At 39.9% G+C, this 23903-nt stretch overlaps 1 protein-coding gene and 1 long non-coding RNA gene across 2 annotated transcripts; both read left to right on the forward strand.

Annotated features, from left to right (window-relative positions):
- The first annotated feature begins 1000 nt into the window (after window positions 1-1000).
- LOC112188182 (7-deoxyloganetin glucosyltransferase) lies at window positions 1001-2912 on the forward strand. The gene is made up of 2 exons (XM_024327248.2): window positions 1001-1540; window positions 1637-2912. Exons 1-2 carry the CDS (start codon window positions 1045-1047, stop codon window positions 2593-2595), a joined length of 1455 nt encoding a protein of 484 aa, XP_024183016.1. The 5' UTR covers window positions 1001-1044; the 3' UTR covers window positions 2596-2912.
- Window positions 2913-17499: 14587 nt separating this feature from the next.
- LOC121051974 lies at window positions 17500-18163 on the forward strand. Its single transcript, XR_005807672.1, has 4 exons — window positions 17500-17537; window positions 17660-17698; window positions 17976-18029; window positions 18114-18163. It is a non-coding gene; the product is annotated as an uncharacterized LOC121051974 (long non-coding RNA).
- The last annotated feature ends 5740 nt before the right edge of the window (window positions 18164-23903 follow it).

Raw genomic sequence — 23903 nt, forward strand, 5'->3', positions numbered from 1 at the left:
TGGGTCTGTTCAGATCAATCCGATCTGGTTTGGTTCTCTTCGAACTGATCTAGGGTTGGGGTTGTTGGACAGCGACGGCGCTGTTCCGTGGTGCTGTAGGGAGGGTGGAATGATGATGGCGGCGGTCCGGCGACTCTGGCGGCACGGTGCAGTTGGTGGCTTGTCGGTGGTGGGGTTGGGCCAGGCTTGGATGACATCATGGATCTCCCTTGCTTCCTTGGTAGAGGCTTGGGTTGGGCCCTTCTTTTGGGTCTGGCCTGGGTTGATTTTTTTATTTATGTTTTTAATTTTATTTCTATTAGTTGGTTAGTGTTGTCTCGCCTTCGGCTTGGAATAAATCCCTACATCTATTTTGTAGGACAAGTCAGGCTAAATGCCAGTGCGTGCACTCTAAGTATCTTAATGGCCTAACGAGGCGACGATCAATTAAATGGTCTCAACTCCCTAGTGTCAAAATGAAACTAAGTGTCGTCGGAATTATTTTCCGGCGGTAACATAGTGGGAAAGCTGTGATTTTAGTAATTATGTTTCGTTGTAATCGAGTTATTTTTTCGGTATGTCACCGCTATGTCAAAGCAATTGGAGTAGCTAGTAGTGCACTCCTTACTAATTGGTGCTTGTTAGAATGCATGTATTTTGTAGAGACTCCTGATATTATTTCGGGAAATTCTCTAGATGCTTATTGTAATCAGAGGTTTAGGCTCTAAGTCCCCCCTTGTATTCAGTTTAATTAATCAAGGCTTAAGGGTAGCCGCACAAGCCCTTTATTTAAAAAAAAAAAGAAAAAAAAAAAGAACTTGCTCATTAATCTGCAGGATACCGTTTTGATTTTCTACAAGATTCGATTTGTTTTTTTTTGGAAAAGACAAGATTAGATTTCTACCTGTGTGAAAATGCAGCAGATATCTTACCACGCAAAGAAACTTAACAGATATAGCAACCCCCCTCCATCCTTACTATATTGCTTACGATTGTGATTATGCAGAGCCGCACATAAACGTTATTCCTCTAAAGTTTTAGTGCATTTCACTGAATACATAATCTATGGAAGTCGGTAATAAGCCTCATGCTGTATGCATTCCATTGCCAATGCAAAGCCATATAAAGGCAATGCTTCAGTTAGCTAAAATCCTCCACCACAGAGGTTTTCATATTACCTTCGTCAACACAGAGTTCAATCACAAGCGCTTTCTTAAATCTCTTGGACCCAACTCTCTTGATGCCTTGCCTGATTTTCGCTTTGAAACTATTCCAGATGGCCTTCCAAATTCAGTTGAAAGTGAGACCCAAAACATCCCTTTGCTTTGTGATTCCGTCAGAAGAAATTGCTTGCATCCGTTTCGTAACATCCTTAACAAACTAAATGGAAATATGGTTCCCGTGACTTGCATCGTCTCTGATGGTTTCCTTACGTTCACCATCACAGCTGCTGAAGAACTGGGCATCCCTGTAGTGCAATTCTTTACGTTGGCTGCAATAGGATTCCTGGGATGTAAACAACTTCCCACTTTGGTGGAAAAAGGACTTGCACCACTCAAAGGTACTGAAAGCATTATTGAATCAACTGTTTAATTTCACTTTTAACTTCTCTGTTTTTAAATAAATGATGAATTTTTTCCTCACTTGGTTGTTGCAGATGAGAACTGTTTAACAATTGGATCTGTGGACAAGGTAATAGATTGGATCCCCGGAATTAAAGATATCCGTCTCAGGGATCTCCCAAGCTCTTGGAGAACGACAAACCCCGACAACATCTTGTTTAACTTCACCTTGGAAGCAGTAAAGAGAGTTCATAAAGCTTCAGCGGTTGTTGTTCATACTTTTGATGCCCTGGAGCCAGATGTTCTAGATTCTCTCTCTAAGAGTACATCTCTGCTTCCACCAGTTTATGCCATTGGCCCTCTCCAATTACTTATCAATCAGATACCAGAACACCCTCTGAAGTCCGTGGGGTACAGTCTATGGAAAGAAGAAACAGAGTGCTTGCTATGGCTCAACTCTAAGGCAAAAAATTCAGTTGTTTATGTCAACTTTGGCAGTTTAGTAGTCATTAGAGCAGACCATCTTATTGAGTTTGGCTGGGGACTTGCAAATAGCAAGCTTCCCTTCTTGTGGGTTATTAGACCTGATTTGATTATTGGGGAATCAGCGATTCTGCCACCTGAGTTTGTGGCTGAAACAGAGGGAAGATGTCTAGTAGCAAGTTGGTGCCCACAAGAACAAGTGCTTAACCATCCATCAGTCGGAGCGTTTTTAACACATTGCGGTTGGAATTCGACCATGGAGAGTATTTCTGCTGGAGTGCATATGCTCTGTTGGCCATTAAGTGGTGACCAGCCTATAAACTGTCGCTATGTTTGCAATGAGTGGGGCATCGGCATGGAGATCAGTAGTGATGTGAAGAGAGACGAAGTAGAGAAGCTTGTTAAAGAGTTGATGGAGGGAGAGAAGGGTAGGAAAATGAAAAGTAAGGTCATGGAGTGGAAGAAGCTAGCAGAAAAGGCCAGTGGTCCACTTGGTTCTTCATCCATAACCCTAGACAATTTAGTCAATGAAGTGCTATTGAGCAAAGCTAATGTTGTTCCCATTTCATAACCAAATTTACTGCTAGAGGTTATTGTCTGAGCGGCAGACTACCCAGACGTTCTCTCTACTACCATTTTTAATTTCAATTTGCTGTATGTTTTATATTGATCTCAGTGTTCCATTGTTTAGCTTTGCAAACTTTTGTTGTTCAAAATAAGGTCTACTGCTTTGGCTTGCCGAGGAAACAATACTGCTAGATGTGTAAGTTTTTCTCAGTCTGTTAAGTTTTACGTGTTCAATTTGTTATAAAAGTGGTTGATGAATTTTGTAACTGGCTGGTTCAGGGAAGGACTATCAGTTTATTCATCAATCTGGAGGTTCTGGTGTATACTGTATCTTTTATGGAGCAAGTAGACAGGACCTGACACTTGTTTGTCCTCACTTTCTCAATAGAATTTGCTTGTTTGAACTTCCTTCCTCAAGAGTGCCTTAGCATATAGTGAGTGATGTCTGTACAAGTACGTGTTCGGACTAAGTAATGCCAGCAGAATTTAATAAATATGATTTTGTGAATGGGTTATGTGCGGTTTGTGTTTTTATCTGCTGCTGTGTGTTAGCTGTATTTTTTATTTTTTATAAGAATTTTATAATACACCCAATTTTCTAGTCATATATCAGATCAAACCCACCCCATAATAAAAACCCTAAGCGTGTGTTTCTCTCTCTACACGCATCCAAACCCTAAGAGTGATTACGGCGGCCGCCGGCTGCTTTTCCTGTGATCTCCTCACCTCCATGGAGTCCATTGAGGATGTCACTGCCTCCTTTGCGGCATCTCTTGCTTTAGCCAGCAATGAACTTATCGATTTGTCTGATCGAACTGGGGGTGCACAACGCCGTCCTCGGCAATCCTACGTACTGGCCAAACCCTTGGCAAAGCAGCCTGCTGCCCTCAACGACAGCAGGCGATTCTTCAGACGAGTATGGGTGCTCGATAAAGGATATAAGATCCAAGAGAGAGAGCGGAACCATTTTGTGCTCGCTTTTGACCTCCAACGTGATTGAAACAAGGTGTTGTGTGGTGGTCCATGGAGCTTTAATCATGCCCCGATTGTGATGAATGAATATGATGGCATGTCGCCGATTAGTTCGGTGAAGATGAACTCTTTATTCTTCTGGGTGAGGATCTCCAACATCCCACCTGCGTTTGAGGACCCAGATATGATCCAAGCTATTGCTTCTGTAGCGGGAAAGTTTTTAGAAATGGATGACAAACTTTTCGACACTGTGGGTAAAGTTAGGGTTCGAGTTGCTCATGAATTGTCCAAACCCTTCTTTACGTAGAAAACGCTCCGCCTTGCTCCGGGGATAGAAGCATATATCTCATTCTTTTTCGAAAACTTGGTAGGTATGTGCAACTCCTGCCATTTTCTGATGCATGATGGGAATCGGTGTCCGGTTAGTGGGGTGGATACTATACATACTGGGGTTCGAGCCAATATTGATAAGAGAGTGGAGATCACCGCTCCATCGCTGAGTTTTAATGCAGGTACATTCATGGACGGCATGTTTCGATTCTAGGGGGTACAAACACCGGTCCTTCCACCAGTCAATAGGGCTCTATTTAGTCATGACACTCCTGGCCGTAAACCTATCATACTGTGGGAGAAGTTACTTAAAAAAAAAACGGATAATTCACTGGCCTTAGTCCCAGTCTCTAATCCTCATGATAATGCTGAGATTGAACCTATTGTGCTGGTTCTCATTGAAGATGATAAAGATACGGGGCAGTCTGCTGAGAAGTTGGATAGTGACACAGATGTTCCTGCCAAGGTGGAGCCAAGAATTGAGAAGAGGGTATGCCCTCCCACCTCTGAGGCCTCTCCCAAAAAGCTGAAGATTTTGCTCCTGGACTTGTTCAAACAAGTGGATATGCATGATGCTCCAACAAAGAAGTTGAAGACCTCATGTTTCTTGACTAAGTTTTCAGCCAGGTTTCTAGAGGACTCCTGGAAGCCCCGGGTAGCATTCTGGTGCCAAAGGAGCCGATCGTGGCAGTTACTATGGAGCCAACAAAGAAGAGAGACAGGCCACTGGGATTAAAAAAAAAAAAATCCACCCAAATCAAAGAAGATTGCTGCTGCACAATCCACTTGTTTTGAGTACCTTACTAAGCCTCCTAGCCCTAGTGAGAAGGGCAAGGAGAAAATTTAAGTTTCTTTATTTTGTGACTTAGCCTATTTACTATACCTTTGTGTAGTTTATAGGCTCACTTGGAATAAGTGAGCATTGATATGTAGTAGTGAGTGGTGCTAGCATATCGCTCGTCTTACTTGCCTATGAGCAGTGACTGATATGTATCCGTGCCAAACTGGCTTTAGTGAATGAAAACCCTATTATTATTGATTAAAAAAAAAAACCCACCCCATAATACACCAAAGTCTATTAATTTTTTTTTTTGAAGAATATCATGTCTATATATTAATATTTCTCAGGCCAAAAAGGACCATTACATATCCTTGATCACTCTACCATCTCTGGTTAGATAAAGAGTTTGTGGTATAAAAACCACAGCGATACATAGATTATGTTCGATCATTTGACGGTACCCATGCTCACTTATTTAAAGAAAGCCTAGAAACTATGTTATAATGACAAGTAAATGGGCTTAGTTCAAAGAACAAAACTAAATTTTCTCCTTGCCCTTAACACTAGGGCTAGGAGGTTTTCTAGGGCAAAGCATGCTAAGCTACACTCGTCTTACTACAATCTTCTTACTCTATAGCTTCCTTTATCAAGTGTTGAAGAAATCGAATATGCTTGACATGATTGGCTTCGTAGACCTTGCTCAGACTGGTGTCATTGGCTGTGGAAATCCGACTAAACGAGCTCGTTCTTTGTTAGCTTCTTATTAAAGATGGAAGCCTAGTTAGATTTTTTGGGTGCCCTATAACTTAGGGTATGAAAGCTTGATTCATGCATATATTTTGTTGGCTGCCCAGATTAATAGATATAGCCATTTTGAACTGATGCTCATGAATAGGTTTGTGTACATGAGACAATGGTGGATTCATGAAAATTGCAATGAATGATTTTGGATGTGGATATTATGGTTTCATGAATGGGCAATTTTAATTTCCAGAATGCATGCATACCAATTGTAATAGGGGACCAGTAATATGTGTTATCTCAAAATGCAAGCTACAACAAAAGCACACCAAAACGTGTGGTTGCAGCCAAAAACAACACAAAAATCAATTAGAAGTCTGTTGTCTTTTTGGCATTGGGACAACATAAAATTGTAGTATAAAAGGCAAAACAACAACATAAGTTAGATGAAAGTATTGGCTATAGCGTATAACAACAACAAATAAGTGTGATTGGACTTGATCACAGACAATATAAAACGCGTACTATTAGTCGTCCTTTTTATATTCAGACTATAAATATTTGTCATCCTAATAACCTTAAACGACAGTAAATTGTCGTTGTAATGAGACTGACATAACAAAAGAATATGATATCTATTGTCTAAACCATTTCCCAACATCACATACGTATAATTTCAAAACCTTTAACACAACACTTAAATGTCATACAACCCTACCGTAGAATGACACTTAATTGTCCTCTGATACTCTTTACAACCACATATAATTGTAGTTTAAAGTAAATTAGCACAACCTTTAATTGTTGTTCTATGAGAGAAGACACTACATAAAAGTCTTCATATTTCTTATTTAAGGGCATTCAGACCACACAAATAAGTCTTGCAAATATGCTTCACACAATAGTATTTAAAAAAGATTGTGGTTGTTTTGTTTATCAGACAATACAAAACTGTTGTTTGAATGCTTTTAAAGATACAGATCACAATGTTCCCAAAATGCAAAACTCATCAGACAACACAAGACTTTTATTTTTTATGTCATCTGATTTTTTAGACGACAGAACAGTTCTGTCATCCGAAGGCCTTTTTGGCATAGTGCACGTTATCAGCACGAAGCCCTAACCCTGAAACAAATAGCCAAACCCTGATTCAAGAAGCTAAAACCTTAAATCTGAATACAAAACCTTGAACCATTTTCTGCCTCCGCCACACAACTTGAAGCCCTTGACCGCAGGAATCTAGAACCGGTGGCAGAACCACTAGAACCGGCCGGAAATCTACTGAACTAGTTGAAGTACCTGATGCTGCAACACCAACAGCAGAAGAAGTATTGAGCATTACCCTGATAAATCGGCTGTGACTGGCCCAATCCTGAGGAAGATGGAACAAATTGGTTAGCAAAATACAACAAGCCTGAAGGTCAAACACTTGAAATTTCATACATTTGTAAGAAAGATTGAGAGCTCAAAGTCATATGTGAAACTTAAAAAATAGAATTAAACACATGAACCACGAGACATAATAGAGATTGAAATGTAGAAGAGAGTAATAGGATGGTGAAAGTGAGAGAGACCTGGAGATCTTTCAGTTTGACTCCAACTGCAATGGAAACAAGCAGCTTCTTTGTGGAAAGCAATGGCCTTGGTTGCAAGACTACATCTTTAATTGCATCAACCATTTTAATTAATTTTCACTAAACAAAAACAAAAACCCAGAATCAAGAAACGTTTGTTTACATACCAACTTGAGGTTTGACAGAAGAAATGAGGATATCACTCGCAAAGTCATTCATCCTTTTAATGTCAGTAACGTGATTCATTACTAATTCATAAAACATTAATTCCCATTCATCCTTTTACTCGTCACTACTTCAATCTCAACTTAACAATTAAACTCATATATTTACTTGTCCATAAACACACATTTAGACATGCACTTAACAACAATCAAAAGATCATCTTTGTTTCTAATTCCATGAAAATCAGATCTAAAATGAGAAAAGATTGACCTAGAGAGTAGAGAGAGAGAGAAGGGGGAGGGTGCGCGTGTGTGAGAGTGAGAGAGAGAGGACCTTACCGAAAACGATATCGTTGGAGTTGGGGAAGTGGATGTGACCGTAAAGGACCTGGAGAACAACGGTGCCTCGGAGGAGGCACTTGGAGAAGTAGTGAGAGCTACTGGAGGTGGACGACGATGACGATCTGAATCGTTCCACCTTTTGGAACTCTAATTGAAACCCCATTCGGGAACCACATACGAAACCCCAAGCTGAAAGAGAGGAATGAAGAGTGTCTCTTCCCAATCTGGAAAACAAAAAGAACCCTAAAATCAAAATCAGGAAATTAAAACATGGTAGAATGGGGCGAAGAGACCAAATCTAGAGAAGGAGAAGAGGGAGTTACCTTGGTGGTGATGTTGCTTAGAATCAAAACTTTGGGTTTCTTCCTTTTTGGTTTGCAGGTGAGGAGAGATGAGAGAGGAAATCGTTGGCTTCTAAGAGATAGACACGAACAAGAAGAGAGACCAGAAGGCAGAGTTACTTTGTGCAAGCCGATGGGGAGACAAAGTCACTAAGGCCCTAACTAAAGGTGGGTTTTTTTTTTTAATAACATTTTCACACAACGCATGTATGAAGTTAAGTTGTCTGGTCATGTACATGTTAAATTTGAGTTAAGGGAGAAAGGAGGGAAAATTCCCACCTATGTGCAATCAAAGTAGCAGTTTTGACGTTAGGGACATACATTTCTCTTTTAGACAACACAAATAAGCCATTCCGTTGTAGGAGCTTAAATCGTGTACCAGCATTTTACTCAAATATTGGCCTTTTTGGGGCTACTCACAAACATTTTGGGGTACATGTGATTTTCTTCCAAACTTGCACAATGGAAACAAAAAAATACGTTGTATGTTATTTTGCAACTTACTCTCATACAACATATACAACAATACTGTTGTGCAAGGTGAGTCAAAATTTCGACCCAAATTTGAGCAAGGTGAGGGGGAATTTTTTTTTACATTCAGACAACAGACAAATCCTTAAAACTGTTGTACAATAATCTTGGACCCAAAAAAATTGATGTACGACCTCCTTATACAATGCCAATCTCATTAAACTTGTTGTGTGAAGTAGTTTCAGTGATCACACAACGGAAATTTTTTTTTTGTTGACTAAAAAGTGTAGTGTGATGCAGTTTTTGGCATAGTGTAACCTATGTTTGGGCCAAACACACAAATATGGATTTTACTTAAACACTCCCCCTTGTGTCGCCCAAATGCGGTGCTTCTCTGGTTGCCTAGCTAAAAACCTTGCCGAGTAACAAAAATCCAGTGGGGCAAAAATAATCTCGGTCGAAGGGGAAAGAGAGCACAACACACCTTTCACTTTCCGGGATTTACATGTAGACATCTCTCCATGATGTTTGCGCCTCCCCCTGAAGACTACGATCATGGGAGTTTAGATAATTTCCTCAAGCCAATTCTTACCACATGTTTCTCGAATGTGGATTTGGGTAATGACTTAGTAAACAAGTCTGCCACATTGTCCTCAGATCGAACCTGATTTACTTTTATCTTGAGGAGCTTCTGTTGTTGCTGATTGTAGAAGAATTAGGCGATATATGGTTAGTGTTGTCGCCTTTGATGTAATCTTGCTTCATTTGTTCAATGCAAGTGGCATTATCCTCATAAATGCTTGTTGGCTCATCTATGGTAGACTTCAAACCACAATTGTTTCTAGCATGTGTAACTATGGATTGAAGCCATATGCATTCACAAACTACTCTGTGAAGAGCGATGATCTCTGCATGATTCAAAGAGGTAGCGACTAAGGTCTGCTTTGTAGACCTCCAAGATATCGTTGTCTTTCCCATGGGGAATACATAGCTAGTTTGGGAGCGACCTTTGTGTGGATCAGAGAGGTACCCAACATCAGCAAAAACCTTCCAAAACACTTATATCATTTTGGGATGGGGAAAGGGGACGCAGTCCACCATGTATGGCTTCCCTGGCACTTGATGGGTCCGAATCCATCTTCTCTCTATAGGGATAGAACAAGCCCATATCTATCGTACCACTTAGGTAGCGAAAGATATCCTTAACACTAGTCCAATGGCGTCGTGTTGGCGCAGAGCTATATCTAGCTAGCAAGTTCACAGCGAATGCTATGTCCGGTCTTGTGCATTATGCTAAGTACAATAATGTGCTTATTGCACTTAGGTAGGGCACTTCTGCCTCTAGCACTTCTTCATCATCATCCTTTAGACGAAATGGATCATTCTTTGGATCAAGACTACAGACGACCATTGGGGTGCTTGAAGGCTTAATCTTGTCAGTGTTGAAACGCCTAAGCATCTTTTGGGTAGAAGCTGATTAATGAATTAGGATACCATTTTTACGGTGCTCAAGTTCCAAACTGTGTTTTCCCAAGATCTTTCATCTCAAACTCAGATGTCAAGTGTTCAACGGTTTCCCTTAACTCTTTAAGGGTGCTAATTATGTTTATGTCATCGACATAAACCGCCACTATTTCAAATCTGAAACTTGTCCTTTTTATGAACACACATGGGCATAGTTCATTGTTGACATATCCCTTACCAATCAAGTAGTCACTCAGACAGTTATATCACATCCATCCGGATTGTTTCAATCCATATAGTGAGTGTTTCAATCTAATTGTGAAAGTGCTCCGTGGTTTAGAGCTACTTGATTTGGGTAACTGAAGTCCATCTGGGACCTTTATATGTATATTTTTGTATCTAGATCCCCATATAGATATGCAGTAACCACATCCATAAGCTACATGTTCAGTTTTTCAGAAACTACGAAACTGACAAGGTAGCGGAACGTTATGACGTCCATTACGGGAGAATAGGTCTCCTTGTAGTCTATTCCAGGGCGCTGTGAGAAGCCTTGCGCCACAAGGCAAGCTTTGTACCTTACAATCTCGTTTCTCTCATTACGCTTTCTAACGAATACCCATTTATTACCAACTAGTTTGGTGTTGGGCAGTATTGGTATAACTTTGCTAAATACCTTTCTTTTCACTAGAGAATCAAGTTCTGTCTGGATCACATCTTTCCATTTTGACCAATCAGCTCTATGTTGGCATTCATCAACGGAGAGTGGTTCGATATCATCGGTCTCATTAATCACACACGCTACTGAGTACGTGAATATATCATCAACGATGATGAAGATTCTTTCCCACGTCCCATGTACACTAGTGTAATTGACAGAGATCTCTACATAGTTAGGGATAGGTTCTGACATTGAGGCGTCCCCCAATAATATCTCTTGGACATAACCATAATCTGGAACATTCTCATGAGACGGATTTTGAGTATTGATGATCAAAAGATTCGTTTGTGCCTCATTCGCTCTCTTTCTAGGGCAAGTATCCTTCGAACCAATTGGTCTACCTCACTTCCTCACGAGACCTGCGGTCATAGACTCCACATCATTGCCATTCTAGGCAATGGCGCCATCTCTTGGTGTCACAGGAGTGGCGTTATGTCCAGTATTTCGGACATCGATCCTTGCAGACACGTTTGTAGTAGGTATGTGTGATCTCGTCACTTTAGCAACATCAGAAAACTCATTAGGCAGAGTGTCTGCTACATTCTGGAGCTCGATTATTCGTCGCACTTCAAGTTTGGACTGTGAGGTACGAGGATCGAGATGAGACATAGTGGGGACAGACCACGACAATTCCTGTTGTTCCTATTGAACATCTGTGTTCTTATCTCCCCCTAACGACGGAAAGACTGTATCATCAAAGTGACAATCAGTAAATCTAGTGGTAAAAAGATCGCCTATCAAGGGTTCAAGATAGCAGACGATAGTTGAAGATTCATAGCCAACATAGATTCCCATTCGTCGTTGTGGACCCATCTTAGTACGTTGTGGCTGCGTAATAGGCACATAAATATCACACCCAAAAATGCGTAAGTGTGAGACATCAGGCTCGTACCCAGTCACTAGCTGTAATGCATAGTAAGATTGGGTTGCAGTGGGTCGTAGACAAATTTGCGTCGCTGCATGCAATATTGCATATCCCCTAGCAGAAACAGGGAGATTGGTGTGCATAACCAATGTCCGTGCTATCATTTGCAGTCATTTGATAGCGGCTTCTGCGAGACCATTTTGGGTATGGACATGGGGAACTGGATGCTCTACATCAATCCCCAGTGACATGCAATAGTCATTGAATGTTTTCGATATAAACTTCCTAGCATTATCAAGAGTGAGCCCATAGACGGATAATCTGGGTGAGGAGTTTAGCATAAGCAGTATTTCAAGTGGACAACAGTGCAACATGTGACCAGGGTCTCGATGCATCAACCAATACCATAAAGTATTTAAAAGGTCTGCATGATGGTTGAATTGTTCCACAGATATCCCTTTGGATTCTCTGTAAGAACAGAATGAGTATTTTGGGATACTTTGCGTAGGACAGTCTCGATCCTAATTTCCCGATGGAACAGGTTTTGCAGAATGAGCTAGGGTCCTTAGAAGCAACCAATGAGAATTTTGGTTGGGCCTGAGCGTCCGTGGTGCTATTAGAAACAAAATGTGTGACTACATCACCCATCATTGCGTTGGAGCCATGGAAATTGGCATCCATGGCGTCTTGACCATGGGGAGAATCATCCATGGCGGCATGGCCATGGGTAGCGCCATTTATGGTGTTTTCACATGGGACTTAGGTGGCCCTATGGCGTCCTAAGATAGCTGCAGCGCCAGATGCTGTGGTGGCTACTATCTTACTAAGTCTGAGAATCAGTTTTCGATTCTTGCTTCTTCTCACTCTGAAGAATGGATGTTCGTGTGAAGTCTTTAGTATACAGAGCATCATATCACGATCAGGATGTCCTAGTCTGTCATGCCAAAGCTAGTAAGTATTAGAATCTAAGAGATCTTCTCTTATGACATTATTGGATTCAATTGGTCGAATTGTGGTGACATAAAGTCCACTAGATTGACACATAAGCTTCTCTAAGATGCGGTTTCATCCGCAATTATTAGAGGTAATGCAAAGGAACTCTTTTCCATTCTCAGTATGCGTTTCAACATGGAAGTCGTTGCCTCTTATATCTTTAAAGTTCAATAAGGTTCGATTTGCCTTAGGAGCATAGAGAGCTTCTGCGACTTTAATCAAGGTGCCATTTGGCAATAGGAATTGGGTCATTCCATGTCCTTGAACTAAACCTGATGGCCCAGCCATCGTAGTCACAAAGGAATGTGTAGGTAACATCTCTAAGAATAATTGCCTAGGGCGTAGAATAGTGTGCGTAGTGGAACTATCCGCAAGATATTGTAGTTTTCCAAAATCCATTCCTAGAAGAAAAGCTCATAATTAAAAAGGAGTCATAAAGAAAAGAACTCAACTTTTATTAATAAGCCAACGAGATTACATCATTGTCTCTTTCATTAGAGAAAATATAATCCAAAAACCAGCTAATGCAAAACAATGGTAGTTGTCTAACTTCTTTCGGTAATTCCAACGCAAATGTGACTAGGTGAGTAGAGAGATGTTGGTGGAGCAAGGCTCTCTTAAGTACCACTAATCTCAAAACCTTCATAGACATCACATTTTTATTGAGTACGCCTACTTTGAAGAAATATTAAACTATTGACAACTACTACAAAAATAATATGGCAATTGCCTACATCTCTTGGAAAATAAAAAAAAAAGACTTAATCAAAATCGCTAGTTTCTGGGTTTTGATCTTTGAAGTCTTCCACCCTTAGATCGAGATAGCCACCTTGATCTTCTTGTTCCATGTAATTTTCCTCCCTTGCTTCACGATACATCTTGTATGAGTTTGCAACATTCTGGGATGCTTTACATGCTCTTGCCCAATGTCTAGGTAGTCCACATCTAAGACAAGCATCTTTATGGTCAGGTTCCCTTGATTGAGGTGGTTTAGAAGCGTTTTGGGGATGGTTTCTTCCCTTGGTGGCGTCACCACCATAACCGGAGGCTTGGCTCCTCTCTCTTCACACATTTACCACCACGGTTCCGTGCACGCCTATCTTGGCAGTTTCCTTCTTCTTTAGGGCGAGAATTATCCCTATCCTTAGGGTTTCGCTCCTTGCGACCTTTCTTAGGGGCGCGACTATAATTAGACTCCGGAATTGACTTGGCTCCCACGGGTCTAGAGTTATAGTTGTTCATAAGTATGTTATCGTGCTTTTCAGCCACGTTCATGGCACCAATGAGCTCATGAAATCTTGTGATGTGTCTAGCCTTGACATCAATCCGATAGTTCTTGGCTACCATCACTGTAGAGACGGGGAAGGTAGAGAGAGTCTTTCGATCAACATTGTATCAGTAATTTTCTGCCCACAGAATTCCATCAAAGACTTGATACGAAGTGCTTCCGAATCGTAGTCAAGTACGGACTTGAAATCACATAAGCAAAGGCTATGCCATCTCACTTCTAAGTCTGGAAGCAGGGAGTCATAGGCGTTGCCAAAACGCTGCTCGAGTTCTACCCATAGTTTCCTTGGGTCTTCCTCATTGAGGTACTCATTCTGGAGCGTGTCATTCATGTGCCTTGTCATGAGAATGATGGCTTTAGCTTCATTCACATCTCTCGTAGCTCTATTTGCTTCAAAAGCAGTAGCTTGTTGAGGAGTAAACACGTCCTGACTTGCCTCTAGGATCGTACTCAAGATCCCATCAGTTTTAAGATGCTGACGCTCATCACGGACCCACTTGTGATATCCTGCGCTTATTGTCTCTAGTGGAGTGAAGCTCAACTTGTTCAAGTTACTCATCCTGAAAAACAACAAGAAAATAGGTTTAGTTTTGGAGCGAAATAGGCTACCATGAAAACAATAAACATTTCTGAGCACAGTCACTTCCAAGAAATAAGGAATTTCCAAGCGTAGTCGCTTCCAAGAAATTCAATTCCAAGAGGGGTTGGATTAGATCAGAACAATGATGTTTGTGGCCAATCGTTTTATCTCAACAAAATCTAAGTTTGGAGTACTCTACAAGCTTCAAGCTTGTAGTGAGTACGAACCCTCACAGTTCGGCTTTTTGGTCTCCTCGATGAAGAAGAGGGGGGGGGGTAGAAGAAGGGAGGTTACAAGTCCCCGAGCAAAGAAGAAATGGATGAAAAACTTCAAAAACGGGAACTTTTAGAAAATTTTATTTTGAAAAGTTGCCGGAATCTGGTGACCAAAGTTGGTGGCCGGAGCTAAGCTGGGCTGTGCGGGGATGCCGCGAAGATGCTGTGATGCCGCGAGGCTGCTGTGGAGACGCCGAGAGGTCGCTGCGGAGATGCCGAGGGAAGGAGAGCGTTCGCATGGAAAGGCAAGTGTTCGGGGGGGGGGGGGGCAGAAGGTAAGGATGGCTTGTGGGCGCTACAGGGGCAGCGAGGCTAACCTTATAGGATTAGCATTGAGTTGCGATGCGGGGACTGCGGGGGCAGTGGTATCACTGGCGAGGCTAATCCGGTGAAGTATTTTCGGCTTTTAAGGTTTTGGTTTTTAAGGATAGGGTTGGGGCTCGTGCTGATAACGTGTTTTAGAGAAACAGGAATTGACAAAAAATTGCTGTGTATTCTCATTGATAATAGAGGTCTCTTTATATAGAGGATTACAATACATAGAATCTGAATCATACAAGGAAAGGTAATCATACATTGAATAGGAATCTATATCATTCTAATTTAACTCTATTACCCCTAAGTCAAGTAACCTAAAATTTGAGTTAGACACACAAATAGGGATTTTACTTAAACAGCTCTCACCTTTTCTTTGCTTTCCTTTGTATTTCTTGATGTCAGCCTTCCCTTTTGCTTGACATTAAGATCCTCTGATCATCTTGCTTTATACATAATGATGTTGTCTTTGTTATTATGGCCACAAACAGAGGCAATAGTACCATGTGGTCAAGAGTCAAGACAGAGGCAACGAGCTGTTAGGTAATTGCAATTATTGTACAATGAGTTTCGGTTACGTATAGTTAGGTAATTTCACCACCAGAATGTCCTATCTATTCCTCATGCATGGTCAGTAGTCAGTACTTGAATGTATTATTGCAGGTTGCTTCTGCTAGAGATGGAGGTTTATCCTTTGTATAAACGAGTGTATTATTGCATGCCTGCTCATAACCAATAACCTGGCCAATAATTTTTATCCCTTGGAGGTAAAGAGAGGACATTCAGGTGCTGAAATAACCAATGAGTGCTACTACAAACACGTACACCAATAATTTGTATATTACTGAGTGAGCAGTACAACAAACACATACACCGATTATTATTGAGTAAGCACCATTACAAACACACCAATATATTGGTGTATTCCAACTCCATGCATCTCAAGTACAACACATTATTGAGAGAACCATCCCACATAGGCACTCCAGCTGTCAAACTCTTGATGGTCGAATTCCAACCGCATTGTGTAAGAAACCCACCGACTAATGGATCCTTATGCACTTGCTCTTGTGGATACCAACTTGACAAGTTGCTATTCTTTGGTTTCAGCAGCAAGCTCTGTAAAGAAACTTGAGAATTTTTTTTTTTTTTTTTGGTTTGAGAAAATTGAGATAACAAGCGAAAATTTGCAGAAAAGCTTTGTGTATTGAATATTTGCCTGATTACAACGTTTACACTGAGGTTTCGTGTATACATGCATGTGTTTGCAAGTGGACATGTCCTTGTAGACTGCTACTGATGCGACTCTGCGACATCAGTTTTATAGTTAGGACAAGATTCCTGAGCTTGCTGCATTTTTGGTCTGGCGTCGGGCTCTGTAAGTTCTTGTTTGCTGGTATATATACTCGAGTTCATTCACTTGGGGAAAATTGTTGTAGTGTATGTACATACAGCATACAGGTGCAGATTGTGGTTGTGATCCTCTGTACTGGAGTTCATTGTCACTTGGGTGCTGCTGAGACCTCATGCAGATGTATTACACTCAGGTGGCAAATAGTCATTTCACCATAAATGATAAATGAGGCCTAGTTACCAATGAAGAAACCCTACAAGTCCATAACCAAACTCTACAAGCTGTTTTGCTGTCAAGATCGACTGCTGCCCTACCAAAATTCACATAATTAACAACTGAATTTGGAGTAGGGCTGGCCTGGCAAACCGAAAAACCGAAGGAACCGCACCGAACCGAACCACCGAAAAATCCGGTTCGGTTCGGTTTTAGGGTATATATATTTACATTTTGCTCGGTTCGGTTCCTAATGAAGTATTATCGGTTCGGTTCCGGTTCTTGTTTTTAAAACACCCTTGGAACCGAAATACATATGTCAGTGTATAAGTGGATATAAGGGCCGAGCTTATTTCTCTAAAATAAACCCATTCTCATTTGATGAGGCCCCGATGATTCCGATCTATCCATTCGATCAAAAGTTCAAAACCCTAAAATTTCTCTAGTTCTCTCTATCGCCCACTGCCTCTCTCTATCGCTCACTGCCTCTCAAAACCCCAACTCTCCATTCTCTAACCCAGACGACCAAGGCGATCAAAAGATTCAAAAGCCAGACGACCAAGACGATCGCCCTCAAAGATCGGATGCAGCCCCGACGAGCAAGACCATCGCGTCTTCGATTTGTGTTGGGCTGTTAGCCATCTGCGATTTGGTTGATGCATCCCCATCTTCGACCTCCATCAATGTAAGTCTGGACCCCAGTCTCATGCATTTCTTTCACTCCCTATCTTATCCTTCTCCTTCATCTTCTTCTTCTTCTTCTCTCTTCAAGTTTCAGTCTTTGATCTTTCAGCCGTCTTCTTGAAGTCCGAGGCCGACCCGGAAAGCAGGTGCAGGCGTGCAGCTATTGGAGTCCGAGATCCGACAACTCTGCTCTACCTCTAAAGATATCTTCTTGCAACAACCCAATTTGTTAGAGCACCCATCAAGATTTGTGGTATAAAAATTCAAACTTTGTTCTTGTTTGTTTCAAAGTTTCAATTTTTGATGGTTTTTGCTTACTGGGTTAGAGCACCCATCTGATATATGCATTGCTTATCGTTCGGTTATTGTTTAGTCCCTTAGAGAAAGATAGTGATTTATTTACAATGTAGGTTAATTCAAAAGTTGAAGAAATTGCTCCTGGTGTTGCAACAGGAATGATTTTGTCTCTGCGTGAGAGGTACTCTGAAATCTAGAATGGTTTATAATTTACTGATCAAACTTCTATACCTTGGGCAGTTGGTTTTGCATTGAATATTCAGGAGGGCCTAAATTGATTATGACAATGAATTTGTTTTGCAGTCTTCATTACTATCTAAGGATGATCTTGCAAAGTGCCAAGTATGTATCATATTTCATTTCCCCTCGTTTCTATCTCTTCATTATCCTTCTACAGTTAGTGATATATCACTCATGTGACATCAAATTCCATCTAGTTGGAAAATCTAATGCTTACTAGTGTGTAATTTTAAAAATCATGTCAAATGTAATTCCTTCTAGTCACATGCATGATTCATGGCACCTCTTGATGCATGCACCACCATTATATGTGTTATATGGTTGTACCTACATTCTAATTCTTCTCTCATATATTAAATTATGATCTTCTTGGTTACAGATGGAATATGATGCTGCAAAATCTGAGGTTCAGAAGTGGCATTCTGCATTTCAGGTTTGTGTTCATCGTTCCTTTATTAGTCATCAGTAATCTCCAGCTTTTGTTCATCTTTTAATTTTTAATTTTTTTTCCCACCAGTTGGAGAAAGCAAAGAAAAAGGAAGCTGCATTCATAGTTACATTTGCAAAACGGGATCTTAGAGCTCAACTCAAGCCACCATCATTGCAGGTAGCTAAGCTCATCCATTGTTTTTTATGATTTCAAAATTGATCTAAATTTTGGTTTGGTTGTACTTAAGAAATTGTTTTTATTAATTCAAAATATATTGCATCTGTTTTGCTCAGTTTTGTTGTTTGTTAACTGTTAATGAAAAAAATATATTGCATCTGTTTTGCTCAGTTTTTTTGTTTGTTAACTGTTAATGAAAAAAATATATTGCATCTGTTTTGAGGCCAGGAAATATTGCTTAACAAAATTGCTTGGTGTCTTCATTTCAGGCCAGAAGGTATTGAGGTTGTACATACGCTTGCAGCTTGCTGCCTTTATCAAGAAGAAAAGGCATAAAAATGATGCAATTCATCAACAATCAAGGATGCATAAAGGTCTGAACATTTTTGCTTCATTTGAAGTTCAATTTTTTTTTAAGTTATCCTAATATCATTGATTTTAGATTTGTTATTTTGTATGCAGATTTGGTATTGAATCTATTGATGGAAGGCTGGAAGCCTTGTTGCATTGATGAAGAGGAACTGAGGAAGCCATGCTGGAAATGTTTGATTGTTTGCAGTAATGCACTTTGATGAAATATTGATCATTCATGAACTTTTTCAACTTTTTCAATTTTAGTTGGTTGTTTCAGTTTGTTTCAATTTTAGTTGGTTTGTTTCAGTTTGTTTCAATTTTAGTTGGTTTGTTTCATTTTAGTTGGTTTGTTTCAGTATTTTAGTTTGCTGCAAATTGATGCAGTTTCAATATTTTGTGTGTTTGATGGTTTAATGCTTCGATCAGTTTCATGCTTTGAGAGTTTGGGAGTTTGCTAGAAATTTCTAATTTGTTATGTTGATGTTGATTGTTGAGTTTTATGAGTGAATGGTATTTGCAATATTGAATCATTTGAATGTATGTATGGAAATCAGGAAAACTGGAAGCTGGAGACTGAAAAATGCTGAAAAACAGTTTTTCTGTATGGAAAAACCGAGGAACCGAACTTGGACTGAACCGAACTTGGAACCGAAACCGAAAAACCTTCACAGGACCCGAACTGATCTTGGAACCGAAAAACCGAGAAACCGACCCGAATATGGTCGGTTCGGTTCCATATCGGTTCTTAATAAAAAAAACAGCATACCCGAACCGATTATGTCATCTCGGTTCCGGTTCCGGTTTCTGGACTTGAAAGTGTAGAACCGACTCAGGCCAGCCCTAATTTGGAGCATTATTCTTCAGCTATACGAGCATCCCATAAATGAGGCATTCGATTTCTTCTTTCCACATGCTGCATCCCTAAGGTGCCAAAGGGTCATTTGGAATCCGATTGTGAAGTAATTCGATTTCTTTTTAGTAAATTTTCTTATTATTATTATTATTATTTTTATTTGTTTTTGCGAGCCTCAGCAAACCGAGATATTTATTAAAGTAAATATAGAAAAACAAAAGTAACAAGAGAGGAGGGAACATGTAAATCAAATCCTTAAATAAAACAAAATGGCCAAAAATAAAATAAAAATCAAAGCAACCAAAGAAAATCAAAAGAAATTTCCCAAAAAGTTGCAAGGAATAATAAAAGATTAAGCTTTACCGTACTTGTTCTATTCCTGACACACGGGGTAGCAACCTTGCAAGCTCACTTGAAATTTCTTAGCATGAGAAGTTTTTGTTCCAGTTAATTTTTCTCTTAATTGTTTAGAGCATAACTCCTTAAATTTATCATCGTTGAATGCTTCAACACCGTTCTCCGTATAAGCCCAGACAAACTCAATCTCAACCATATATAGTTGAGAGAGCTTCCGAAATATCTAGTTTATTCAAAGAAAAAAAAAATTAAGAACGGTGCATGAAATGTTGGCCACTATAAAGTTCGGTAAGATCAGTACATGAAGTTGCAATTCCGACACACTTTTAGTACATAACGTCAATAACATCGTTAAACCTAACCAATTCTTCAATTTTCAAAGGGTGATTTTGGGTTTTCATCTCTCTCTGATTTGGACACCCAAATCTGGGTACCCCTTCTCCTTCTTCTTTTTCCTTCTTCTTCCTCCGTCCCTCCGTCCCTCCCCGATATCAAGGTTTGGTTTGGACACCCAAATATGATTTTCTTCTCATCCTCCTCATTCTTCTTCCTCCCTCCTTCCCTCCATGATACCAAGGTTTGATTTGGACACCTAAATCTAATTTTCTTCTCCTCCTCCTCCTCCTTCTTCTTCTTCCTCCCTCCCTCCCTCCCCGATATCAAGGTTTGATTTTGACACCCAAATTTGATTTTTTTTTCTCCTTCTTCTTCTTTTGCAATTTTGTTTATTTTTATCAATCCTTGAAGAGACGGATTTGCCCTTACAAATTTGACCAAAATCACATTGACTAACCGAGGATGTAACAGCATATACTTAAAGTGTGTTGGGATTGCAACTTCATGTACCGATCTTAATTATTTGAAACTTGATGTACCGAACTTCAGAGTGGCCAACATTTCATGTATTGTTCTTACAATTTTTCCCTATTCAAATATTCTAACGCATGCATCAAAAGTAACAAATACAAGTGCCAAAGCTTATGCAGCTATCCATCATCCATGGTGAAGTTGAACATGATGTCACTTGTGTTAGGGATGGATAGGTAATTTCACCGGTGTTAGTGATATCATATACAGCTTTGTAATTCTCCGATCTATTTTCACGTGGGTAACAATGTAATATCCCAACTTTTCTCCCGCTTCCTCTGTTCTTCTTCTTTGCCAGTTTTTTTGTAATTTCTTCTTTAATAAGCTTCATCTTTTATGGTATCAGGAGCTCAAGTCTATCGGTGACCCAGATGTTCTTGCTTATCATTGGAAGCCTCTCTTCCGCCTGTATTTTCATGCCTCAATTGATCCAGAGTGATGTACTCTTTGCCCGAGACGGTGTGAAGCAGCTCGAAGTCGATGATGTGGAGCTTGTGAGGCTTTTGGACCAATTCGATGGCTTTCATTCGGACAGTCTGATGCTCAATTTCGCTTGCTGTGAGGACTCATGTCCATGTTAATCACAAAGAGTTTGGTAATTTCATTCCGATTGGCACCTCTCTCTTTTCTACTCATGAGGTATTGTCTATCATGGAAGCTCTGTACTTGGTTTTTAAGTCCAGTTTTCATCCGTCCATTATGAATGTATAGTTGAATTTCGAAGAAGAAGAATTGATGGAATTTTGCATGAGTAGAAGAGTTAGTTGTGTATATTTAAAGAAGAAGAATTGATTGAATGTTGAAAGAAGAAGTGAATTTTGAAGAAGACGAATTGATTGGATTTTGAAGAGCAGATGAATTAATTGTATATAGTTTGAACAAGAAGAACTGATTGAGTGTTGAAAGAAGAAGTGTGAAGAAGATGAATTGATTGGATTTTGAAGAGTAGATGAATTAGTTGTATATAGTTTGAAGTTGCAGAAGAAGAATTGAATAAAGTTGAAGAAGATTTAGTTGAATATTGCAGGTTTTTTTTGTTTCTATGTTTTTGGATGGGATGGTTCTGACCAAACAAGTGAGATAGTATAATTGTTTACAAGGAATTCAGGGAAAGCATAGAAGACGATGCAGGGTATGATACTTGTTAGTTCACTCATTGAGATCTTCTCTCTGTGGGCCTTATGATACCTAGCCTGTTGATCAAAGCAATGCTAGGTTGAGGCAAGAACTTTGAAAGTACACTGATATATTGGAATTGGAATTGGCATCCAAGATTCCAAGGTGAAGTTGGTTTTCTAATTGGTTCCCGAGTCTTCTACAGCTATTTCAAGCAAGTAGTAGCTCTGAAGCTGATGACATACTCCGGCAACATATGAGTGCTCATGCTTCTTTACTTCAGGTTCATTAGCAGGGGTCTCTTTGCTGCCATCTGCTGCATCTACCTCTCCCACAGGCTTATCTTAATCTGTAGTATTCCATCTGCTGCATCAAGTTTGGTTTGAACAAGAAGGCTATGCTTAAGGCTTTTGTTTCTATGAACAAAGTGGTCACACAACTCATATTGACACATTTTGTCATTTTAATTGCATTGCTTGCAGAGCTGTGAGTTGCATTGAAAAAGCACCAGTTCTACCATTTTCCCAGAGTTCAAGAAGCACATTAGTTGAAGATTTTATGTGGGAATTTTCTTTTCAAATTAGTTCCAACCATATGTTTGTACCCATGCATATGGTTGAAGGGGGGAGTGTTAAGGATAGAGAGGTAATTTAACCCAATGTTTTAAAACGCTGAGGAGTAGGCTGAGGCGTTTTTTGGTGAGCCTCAAGAAGGCGTTCGCCTTAAGGCGTAAGGCGTAAGTCTTACGTATAAAAGACATATATTGATGTCATTATTACTCTTATATATACCACATTATTAGTATAAAAGAATGACAAGCATTTGGCCAAATGACATGATAGACAATAAAAGATGATCTTAACAAAGTAGAAAAGGCATGCAGGATGGTAACAAATGATAATCAAGACACTTGAGAGAAGAAAAGGTCCACTGCAAGTACATACAACTTCAACTAGTTAACCAAAGAAAAGGCAAAAGACCCAACCTGGTTACAACTAGCCAATGGAACAAGAAGAGATGGAAATTCAGCGAGAAATTGAATTGGCAATCAAAGTTCTGATTGAAGACACAGAGAGAAAAAACAGTGAAGACTCTCAACCTGGACTGCAACAGGAACATCTGTAAAATGAACAGCCAACATGTCAATGTAATCGACCAAAGAATCCAACATCTTAATCAGCTAATTTATTCACAAAAGACTGAAATATGGCAAATATCAATATTAAAACAATAATCAACAACATGACTATTGTTATTACACAAAATCATACAATCTGCCAAAAATCACAACATGACTATTTCGGGCAGCTATCAATAACTGGTACTGGACTCTACTGGTATTATATAATTGGTATCATACACAAGAGACAATCAATATCTTCCTGCTGCTATCAATAACTAGAATTATATAATAACTGGACCGAGAACTAAGAGACAATCAATATCTTCTTGTGTATTATATATACACAAGAGACAATCAATATCTTCCCGCTGCAATCAATATCTTCCTGCTGCAATCAATATCTTCCTGCTGCTATTAATATCTGGACCAAGAACATTGACAGTAACCAAACTCAAAACTCAAACTGAATCCAACAAAATCTAAATCAATTCCAATGTGATCACAAAATCTGCAAAATTGACAGTAACCCACAAACAAGAATATCTAAAAGATCAAAATATGCAAACTATTGCAACCAAATTAATGGGGTTACTGGACATATATGATTGTCTAGACAGGAAATCGGGAACAACCTGAAATCGGGAAATAAGGAATCATACCTTCAAAAGTTCAAATGGCCTGTTGCGAATCCAAGTATCCAACTCCAATACCTTCAAATAGCCTGCTGCGAATCGACCTCCAATCAAGCTCAAATTGACTGCTGCGAATCGAAATCAAACTCCTAACTCGAACTCTGGGTTAGGGATCGAATTTGGTACCTTTTGGAACAAAGAGGACTGAAATTGGATCTCACACACTTAATGGCCCTGGGGTCGTGACCAAGAAAGCCTTTAAACCCGATCTGTTTCAAACGATGTCACTTTTCAGTTTTTTCTGCTCGTACGCCTTTAGCGCCTTGGAGGACGCCTCACCAGCGTCGTCACATAGCCACTGAAACACACTGAATTTCAGGCCAGGAAATCGCTGTTTG

This window comes from Rosa chinensis, chromosome 2 (genome assembly GCF_002994745.2).
Source record: "Rosa chinensis cultivar Old Blush chromosome 2, RchiOBHm-V2, whole genome shotgun sequence".
Taxonomy (NCBI): Eukaryota; Viridiplantae; Streptophyta; class Magnoliopsida; order Rosales; family Rosaceae; genus Rosa; species Rosa chinensis.